This window comes from Momordica charantia (genome assembly GCF_013281855.1).
Source record: "Momordica charantia cultivar OHB3-1 chromosome 7 unlocalized genomic scaffold, Mcharantia_2.0 BLBB01000007.1, whole genome shotgun sequence".
Lineage (NCBI taxonomy): Eukaryota > Viridiplantae > Streptophyta > Magnoliopsida > Cucurbitales > Cucurbitaceae > Momordica > Momordica charantia.
In genome coordinates this window covers 2407421-2418173 of record NW_028275165.1, presented here as the reverse complement: position 1 = coordinate 2418173, position 10753 = coordinate 2407421, and the positions used below count along the sequence as shown (strand labels likewise).

General features: G+C 29.4%; 1 protein-coding gene across 1 annotated transcript; it reads left to right on the top strand.

Annotated features, from left to right (window-relative positions):
• Window positions 1-4368: 4368 nt before the first annotated feature.
• On the top strand, window positions 4369-6423 carry LOC111018581 (uncharacterized). The gene is made up of 2 exons (XM_022294726.2): window positions 4369-4808; window positions 5841-6423. The coding sequence occupies exons 1-2, from the start codon at window positions 4587-4589 to the stop codon at window positions 6204-6206; spliced, it is 588 nt and encodes a 195-aa protein (XP_022150418.1). The 5' UTR covers window positions 4369-4586; the 3' UTR covers window positions 6207-6423.
• The last annotated feature ends 4330 nt before the right edge of the window (window positions 6424-10753 follow it).

Genomic DNA, 10753 nt, shown 5'->3' with positions numbered 1-10753 from the left:
ATTTCTTCATGCTCGTTCCAAGTTCGAAGCACCATTTGTACAAATAAGAACCCCCTTTGTTACATGATTTCTTCTTCATATAGATAGATATAGGATCTATGGAGCAATTACTTAGAAGTACATTTTGTGCAACAACCCTTCCTATCTGATAGAAAAGGATCCCATGATCCTGAACCGATCTTACCTGGGATCGCAAATCCCAAGTTTGTCTATGAAGAGCAGATCTAATTATATTAGTATCTATAATTGATTTCTTCTGTGTAATACTAATCGATAGAGCCTTATTGGTAAGTGCTACAAGATCTCGTACATTGGAACCCATGGTTATGGAACCGAATCCATTAGTATGGAAAATTTTCTTTTCCAAGTGAAATCCCCTAGTATATGAAAGAGTGAAAAAGTGCTTTCGTTGTTGTGGAATAAGAAGCCTTCGTATTCTAATGCATGTATTTAATTTATTCGGAGCTATTAGAGCGGGATCCACTTTTTGGGGAATATGGGTCGAAGCAATAACAAAAATATTTCTAGTGGAACATCTTTCACAATCCCTGGAGATATAGTTCACTAATAGACCAAGGGATAAGTAATTCGACTCATTCACATCCAGATCATGAATGTTTGGAATCCATATTATGCAAGGAGACATTGCTTTTGCTAATTCGAATTGAAGGGTGATATAAAATCGGCCTCTTTTTTCTGATTTTCGCTTGTCTTTTCCTGTGTATTATCCGAAAATAGTAAATTCTGTATTTTTCTGATACACTTTTTTAGTTAGGGATAGTAATAGCAGCTGTTATTCCATATATTTGGATATTGAAAATCAAAATTTTGAGATTGACAATGATCCTTCTTTTGTAAGTGAACTAGAAAGTGCTTTTTATAGTTTCCGTAACTCTACTTATGAAAATAATGTATCTAAGAGTGATGATTCCCACTATAATGGTTACATGTATGATACTAAATATAGTTGGAATAATCACATTAATAGTTGCATTGACAGTTATCTTCGGGCTCAAATCTGTATTGATAGTTACATTTAAGTGGTATTCACAATTACAGTGACAGTTACATTTATAGTTACATTTGTGGTGAAGGTGGAAATAGTAGTGAAAGTGAGAGTTCCAGTATAAGAACTAGCACGGATGGAAGTGTTTGACTTTGAATTGTGATTCTATGCAGTATTTGCCATTGTGTATACCACTCTAATTAAAGATGATCTAATTATCATATCTAATAGAATATTTGTCAGACAAATGGTAGATGAAAGTACACATGTAAGCAAAATAAAGTGGCATAGTACACGATAAAATATTGTTGCGCGGGCCTGCTTACATGCACCTCGACTAATCTCACGAGGCAATCACCTGATCCTACAACATTTGGTGTCAGGAAACATATAGGAATTACTAATTCCTAAGGTAGGTGACCATCATGAGATTTGAACCCATTATTCAATTTAAATCGTTAATCACATTTTAAAAAAATTTGTGACGCATATGAGTAGAGGAGTATACATGAACGAACGAATGAACACTATATATGGATGGGAGAGATTGTGAGACCATTGCAAGTATGATTTAAGAATGGATAGTTATTATCATAGTTAAACCAACAAGGTACATCTTCTTTTCGATGAACTTAATTAGAAATTTATAAATTAAGCGTGTTTAGTTGAGAGGAATCCTATATTGATTTTAGAAAGTAGTTCAAAGGTGACGCATCTAGGTTGTAGAAAAATGGCCACAACCACTAAGAATCAAATCTGAACTTTAAATCTTGATCTTAGGCAGGTTACAAAATTTGGATTCACAAGAGTTTTTTATGGCCATATTACATTAAAAGAGATTGACTTTGTTTCACTATTTATTACAACACAAAAATTCAGCAACAAAATTAGAAAACCATTATAATCTATATAAAGTTTAAGGATATCAAAATAAAATTTTTGAAAATACAGTAACAAAAAAAAAAAAAAGTAAAAATGAAAAGTTGAATATCAACAAAGATTTAAACTACTGAAATGTATTTTATTATTCCTGAGTTGAACAATGAGATAAGGAGAAATCAAACTACTCACTTTTAAGATAATAATAGGTACTTTATCGAGAAAACGATATTTACACAATGTCTTTATCCATCTATTAATATATATATAGATATATTTATTTATTTTTGAAGGTTATCTATTTATCAATCTATATATATATATATATATATATATGGTATTAAATTTTTATCGATGTCGACATTTTCATATATCTATAGGTACGAAATCGAAATATGGCATCGGAAAGAAAATCAACAAAATATCATTAATTTGAAGATAGACATAATATTAATACTTTAAAAACTTAGTATGATTTTATTTTTATTTTTATAACTTTTTCAAAAATATCTATTGATATCAATATTTATCGATATTTTCATAAAATTGAGATTATTCGATTTTCAGGTCCAAACATATATAACATTTTAACAAAATAAAAATTCCTTTTGGGGATTGGAAAATCTATAGAATTACTAAATTGACACTAGAAAACATGAAGCCCTTTTGGACCAAATTGAGTTCCTTCAAATGATTTTGATTGCCACCTACACAAGTTAAGCCCCTCTTGGTTGTCACGTGCGAAAACCTAATTGCAAACTTCATCATCAAATGTTTGAGATGAATTTAATTTCTTGGAGTTTTCAAAATCCTCGTGATAATTTCCTTTTCTTTTTCTTTTGAAATTTAAATATAATTTTAAATCACATCTTATATTTTGGAGATCATCACTTGCATCGCGCCCTTCGATTAATTCTTAAATCATTAAATTATAAGTTCGATCTTTGAACTTTCAAGTTTATGTGTAATAGGTCTCTAAACTGTAAATCCTGTGTCTTGTAGATCTTTGAACTTTAGTGAGTGACTAACGCATCTTTAAAATTTTCCCTTTGTATTTAATAGGTATCTGGAATTTAAAAAGTATCATTTAATTGATCAATGATCTTATTAGAAATCAAATTAAGAGTTTGATTTAGTTATTAGATATTAAAGTGAGACAAAACGCACTAAATAAATCAAATGACCATGTGCAAAGAAAATTAGCAAAAGTTGTAATTTAGTAGCTTATTGATTATCCAAAATTTTATTAGGTCATTCTTATCATTCACATCAATAATTTATGGATTGAATTTTGTGATAGAGTTTTTTTTAGTACAATATATAGGGTGTGACATTGAATTCATAACCTCTTGGTTGGAGATATATATGCATTACTGTTGAACTAGGGTGGTTTTGGGAGTTGTTCATTGGCACAAAAAATTTAAAATAAAGCTAATAATTTGTTTAAATATATATATGAGGTAAGAATTTGTTTAAATAATATATACATAGTAAAGTAGGTAAATTATTTTCAATTAATTAAAATAAATGAAAAGACACGTGTCATATAAAAAATAATATATTTATTGATTACGTGGCTGAGTATCAATGGTAATAGGTCATTGTTAGAATAGTACTTTCCTGAAACTAAAAGCAAGAAAGATTTGAGTTGTGATGATGTGGAACTTTTCTTTTCTTTTCTTCCTTTTTATTTTTTTATTTTTTTTATTTTTAAGAATGTAGCGTAATATGGATATTACACTTCTATTTATCATTTAGCACGTTAGCATTATTTAAGAATGAATATTGAACCAGCAACATTAAAGAATTATTTAGGGTTAAATTACAAATTTGAACCATAAACTTTGAAATTGTGTTTAATAAGTTTTTAAACCTAAAAAAAGGTTTAATAGATCTCTAAATTTTTAATTTTGTGCGTAAATAGGTCTACTTTTTGAAGTGTCTAATGTGAGTCCCTAAACTTTCAATTAATTATGTCCAATAGTTTCCCAACCTTTACAACGTATCTAATAAATCAAGGATTATAATTGCAGGGAGATGATTGAACCAGCAACCTTTGAAATAAGTAATAAATGCTCTATCCCACCGACCAAAATGCTCGAATTGGCTATGAGACAAGAATCTTTTTAGGCATAATTTGAAAGTTAAAAGATATTAGATACAGAATTGAAAATCAATATTTAAGAACTTATTTATATATTTTTCAAAATTCATAGATTGAATCATTGGCCATAACATTAAAAATACTTTAGAGATCTCTATTAGACATTTTTTACCCACCCTGAAAGATCAGAAGACCAAACTTAACATTTAATCGTTCATCAAGAAAGATTCACAATACGAATCGAGGGGGTAGATACTACGAGTGTAGATTTGGGCATAAATGCCGAGAAATTAAGGAGAGGGGAGAAGAGAAAAGAGAGAGTAGGATTGATTTTGGAAGGGGCATTAAAGTGATATCCACTTGTCAACTTAAATGCTTGGGCTGTCCAAATGGGTTTGATGGAAGGCCAAATTTAAGACTCTTTTTGTGCATGTTTTGGCATATCAAACCAAAACTATCAGAAGAAATGAAAGATTTTCACTCTCTTCTCTACATTTTCCTCTTCATATTCCCAAAGTTGTTGGTTTGAGAGAGAGGGAGGGAGGGAGAGAGTTGTAATTTTGGAGGATATTATTGAAATATATTGTTGAAGTTTGGATGGAAGTTCCTGAGCTGTCCTTGGCTCCAACAAAGTTTGTGAAAATAAGTGATGATGATGATGAGATGATGATGATGAGTTCTTCTCCACAAAAATTAGTTGAAAGCAAATCATGTTCTAAGAAGAGGAAGCTTCTTGTTCTTCATGATCATAAAGCAAGTGTTGATCTTCAACTCAAGGATCCTCTTCCTCTTGATTGGGAGCAATGTCTTGATCTTCAGGTCTACCTCTCTAGCTCTCTATTTTAATTTTTCATTATTTGGTCTATAATTTTTTTTTGACTCGGAAATCGCCTGTCGGGATACGTATTTGTGCGGCTACCACTAAATTATCGAACACAGACGAAAGTGGGATTCGAACCTCGACGCTGGGTGTGTCGAGACCACTCCGCCAGTACCCGTGCAAGTGCATTATTTGATTTATAAATTGTGTGGTTTCTCGGTCTTATTATCTCTCTCTCTCTCTGTCTCTCTCTCTTCCTTTTAGCAACATTGGTAGAATATAATATTATGCTTATCTCTCTCCTTCTTTCCAGCCAGGGAAATTTCATATCATAGCATAAATGATTTAAAACTTTACACAAAAAAAAAAGATATAAATTACAAACTTATACAATCATGTGAGACCGACTAAAAAGTAATGATTTAAAAAAAAAAAGAAAAAAAAGAAAAAATAATGACATTTTTATAAATTTGCGTTTTTGTTTTCCTTCCTTTATTGTAATTTCCACAACTTAATATTTACAACTTTTCATATATATGTCAAATATAACATAATTTTAACTTTTTCTTAATTTATATTTGAGTTTGACTTTTTGCTACTGTATTTTATTAATATCTATTTTTCATTTTTTTAAAAGTAGCCTTGCAATGATAATTACCATCGGAGAATATTCAAACCTTCTCCTCATGAAAAAAAAAAAAGGATTTTACACACACAATATAGTATAAAGTAAATATGTGTTTTCAATTATGTTCAAATTTTACAAAAATAGCGCCATCTAAACTCAAATGTAACATAAATAAACTACAAAATGTCACATTTAAACTATATTTGAAATATATTTATATATGAAAAGTTGTGACAGCATTTGAAAATACATATTAAATTAATGCAGATTTCCAATATCTTAACCCCCAGACTATCTTAATTTCCATTTTAACTTCATTTATTATTCTAATATTCTCACTTCTCTTTATATTATCAGATATATATATATATATATATGTATATATAATTATTATTTGGTGCAGTCAGGGAAAATGTACTATCTAAACAGAAAAACATTGAGGAAGAGTTGGAATTGGCCAAAAGAAGATTATGATCATCACCAAAAGTTAGAGTTGGAGTTGGAGCTCAACAACATTAATTCTTCTTCATCATCATCATTACCAGCTGAAAATTTGATGATAAATTTCAGACATGGACAAGAACATGGACATGGAGGTTTGAACAGTAGTAGTAACATGGTGGCTTTGCCTTGTCTCAATTGCCATCTTCTTGTCATTCTCTCAAAATCCTCCCCATCTTGCCCTAATTGCAAGCATTTTCATACCCTATTCCCAACCCATTCTTCTTCCAAAACTACCCCTCCCAACACCTTGCCCCTCTTGAACTAGTAGTCCTACTCGAAATATAATCGATCCCCACATGACATGAATATGCGACACGGTGCAACACGTCTCGAGTCTTGAAAACGATCATTATTTGAGTTGGGTTGGGTCTGGTCTGATCGAGTTTTGTGTCATGTATCTTAATATGACTGTAAAAAAAAAATGTTTGTAGAATGTTTTAAGTTACTTCTAGAACCTTATAAGAATTAGAATGTTATTTTAAGTTTCCCTTGTTTGATAAGAATTCTGTTTTTAAAGAAAAGATCACCAAAACAATTAATGTTTAATTTTTTAAACAATAATTGAGAATGAAAGAAAGCATTAATAATTATTAAAACAACCTATTAATTTTTGTCAAAATGAATATAACTCAGCGATAATTGTCATATATTTCCAATCAAGAATTTGTGAGTTCGATCTCGTACCCTTACATGTTGTACTACAAAAAACAACCTATCAATTTCTAATATTTTAACATCTAACAAATTTATATATATGCACACCAATGTAATCAATTCGAGTACAGTCCGAGTGGATAAAACATTATTTACCAAATAAGATAGGTTAAATTTTCATGTTAGTTGAATTTAATTTTTTTCGATCACATTGTATAACATTTTTTATAATAAAGGTAAGACTTCCATAAAACTTGATTGAAAAAATACCCATTGAGCTGAAAAGAAAAATATAATATTAAAATTTGGTAGACTTTCTCTTATAAAGTTCCTGTCCCCTTTCTACCCTACAAAAACTCAGTTAAAATATTGATTTTTCACCCATAAAATAATGAATTACATATTCCATCTCATAATGAACCAAATTTATTATCCCATTATTTTTTTAGATTTAAATACTATTTACCATCGTATACTTTTAACTTTAATTTATTTTAATTTCTATACTTCCGACTTTTATTCCGTTTTTGTATTTTCAAAATGTCCGTTTGATCTATATTTGTAAAATTTTAACACAAATTTTACATTGAAAATCTTTTAATACAAAATTATTGCTATATTTCAAAAAAATTGAGTGAGTTAAATGTCATGCTAAAATTATGATAGAAAAAAAATGAGATATATATCAAGAATGATTACTTTTTAAAAGTACAAAACCAAAATGGAAGTTTTGAAAGTATAGAAACTAAGATAACAAAAATTGAAAGTATATAATCAAATTAAGCGTTTTAATACCATATGAACTAAAATAATATTTAAACTTCATTTTAATAAAATTTCAAATTAAAAATGAAGACACAGCTCATATTTACTAATGGTCATTTTTTTGGGAGTTTTCTGAATGATAGTTAAAAATTATTAAAAGTTAGACGTAGACAAACCAAAATAGAAATAACATAAACATTATAACAAGATAAAAAGACAAAAAAGATTAAAAAAATTTTTAATTCTATTTTGGCTCTTAATTTTTAATTCTAGCCACACTAAACTTTCAATATATCAATGTTGATATTTGAACTTTCATGTTTATTCCAATTTTTATCTTTATTTTTTCTAAATGTCTATTTTAGTTTATAAACTTTAAAAAATAATAATTTTGATCCTCATCTTTATTTTACTTCACATAGCTTCAAGTATATATGTACTAACGTGCAAGTGGATATATATTGGATCCACATATAATGTTAAATGAATGATATTAAGTAGAAAAATAGCTATTTTTTAAAGTTTAAGAACTAAAATAGAATCGATAAAAATAAAAAACTAAAGTAAAAGATCCGAAGAGTCCATAGATAAAAAGTAATTATTATTATTATTATTTAACTTTTAAGGACTAAATTTGACATTTTGACAAAGTAAAAAATTTTGGGAAATTCAAGAATTGAAATGAAATTAAAATCAAATAGACAATAAAATTGGAAATTTAAAAGGAGAAAAGTTGAAGCCTATGAGTAGGTTTAAAATTTTCTTTTATCTTATTTTATTTTATTTTATTGATTAAAATTTACTAAAACATTTCTACCACGAGAATAAACATAAATTAATTAATACAACAAAGTCATAAAAATCCAATCAATATCTTACTCGAGAATAATATGACAGGCCTCATATAAATGATGATAATTGTTCCCATCTATATCAATAGATTACTCTCTTCCTTAACCAATAATGAAACTTTGTTTGCACACCTGACAAACCCAACAATCTTCCCCTCGATACATTTAAATTTCAGATATTGATCAGACACAACGATGAAAGTATAAGTACTGTTTAATTATATTTTTCTTTTAAAGTAAATTAGGACTTCTTAGCCACTTTTAAAAGTTCAAGAACCTATTAGATACAAACTCGGTCTCTAAAACTTTCAATCTTATGTTAATTTAATAGGTCTCTAAACTTTAACATAATATCTAATAAAATTTTGAACTTTCAATTTCCATGCTCAATATGTTCCTAAACTTAAAAATGTGTCGTCAATGATATATTAAACGCAAAGTTAAAAATTCAGAGATCTATCAAGTATAAAGCTAAAAGTTCAAAGACCAACGGATTAAACACAACATTATTCAAAGTCTAAGGACATATTAGACACTTCTTAAAGTTCAAGATTATGTTAGATACAAATCGATAAATGTAGGGATTGAACTTATAATTTAACAAAAAAAAAAGAAATATCAGACCAACAATTATTAGAGAAGGGAAATTATTGTAGTTTTTTCATTTTTCTTTTGAATAATTCGAAGTCACAATTTTTTGGTCGGACATAAAGACCTTAATCTATGAACTATGTTCAAGTTTGGCGGGAAGTTTTTTTTTTTTAATACAACATGTAGGAGGTGGGAGATCGAACTCACAATTTCTTGGTTGGAGATATATATCAATTACCTCTAAACTTTTCTCGCTTTGATCGGTTGCCGCCGGGGAGTTTTAAAGCCTAAAATGAGTGTTTATTGGTCATTTAAGAAAGGAGGGTAGCTCTCCACAAGCCTAGGGTAGAATTGGGGTCTGTGTATGATTTGTTTTTGTTTTTGTTCAAATGTCTCTCATCTGTCAAAATTGAATGCTTTGCCTTTGCCAAACTGACATATTTTCAGATTATATCAATCCAACAACCACTATCTTCTTCTTCTTCAATGCTCATTTCTTTCTCCTCTTTGTAATTTACTTCAAAAAAAGTGGGTGGAAAATCACAAACCATTTCAATTTTCCATTTTTGAATAGGAGGGGTCCATTGCATTAATTACTTATAAACATCTTTCTTTTATCTAACAAATTTTGTTCTAAATATTGTTTGGAAATTGAGTAACAATTTAGAACCATTTTCTTAAAGGTTGAGGTGGGGATAAACATGACAGATTTTGGAATGTAGAGATTAAATAAGTTCTTCACTCGTACTTTTAATGATCAAAAGTGTAATTTATCATTTTTTGAAAATAGACTTTGATTTAAACTGTAATTTAGTGAACATGTTCTCCTGAGATTTAAAAATCATAAACTTACTTTATTAAAGGTTGAAGGTTTGAATCCTCCACTTCTCTTGTTGAATTACTAAAAAATGACGATTTAAAACTATTACTACTTTTTAGGATGGGTATGAACCTAACTTTTAATTGTCTTCGCTTGAAATAAGGAAACAAGTGCTTTATTGTCACCAATGAATGCCTCAACCATTAAAACATGAACTATTTATTATCACACCCTAACTTTAGTAGGACGATGGAAAATTAAAACTCATAGATTTTAAGTTATAGATCGTTTTCTTATGTCGAATCAAGAGAATAATCCATCATAAAGATACCAAGATTAGCCTACCTTAATCTATTGTTAAAAGTCAATACGAGCATAAATTAGCGGTTAAGGCATCTTTGCTCACCCTCTAAAAGTCGGATGTTCAATTCTCCATCCTCATATTTGTTATACTAAAAAAATCTATTGTTAAAAGATGAAGTACCAATTTGATCTTTCAGATCTAAATAAATCACGAATTTGCCTTAGTTTTATTCTCTAATAAAGAAGAAACATTCTTTCTTGACGAGAATGAAAGTAGGTAACCATAAATATAAACTCTATTTGTGCTCCCACCCAAGTCTGTCGCTACACTAGAAACAGAACACGTACCCTTTTTCAATGCACTAATTTGTCTATGCGACTTCACCAGCTCGCCTGAACGTCTGACAGCTGAGGTATGAACTCGATGGCTTATCAAATTCATGTTTCCCTTTTCTGTACTTCTCAACTGTTTAACTTGAGCTTATGACAGATTCTTCTGATCTGTTCTGGCCATCAATGCTGCTGGTTCTCTAAGGTCTCGCCTGGAACCATCTGCAGTTACTCTGTTCATTGTATGTCTCAAATGAACCCTTGGCAACCTCAAACTCTGACACATAAACAAAAGATGTCTTTCGGCCTGTTGCCACCACCTTGTATTCCCTCTTGAGCTTCCAGCAACTCCACTAAACTCATTGCTGTAGCCATCGTCATCTAGCTTCCCTGCGGATAACAAATTAAATCTGAAGCTAGGATAAAGAAGTGATAAAAAAAAATCGATGAATCGATACAAATTTAATTATTTTATCGAAATATTATAAATATCATCTC

Bases quoted from the DNA above. Each gene is read 5' to 3' on its own strand.
- LOC111018581 (XM_022294726.2), top strand. From the start codon at position 4,587: ATGGAAGTTCCTGAGCTGTCCTTGGCTCCAACAAAGTTTGTGAAAATA. The intron at 4,809-5,840 runs GTCTACCTCTCT...TATTTGGTGCAG, and splicing joins AGCAATGTCTTGATCTTCAG to TCAGGGAAAATGTACTATCT.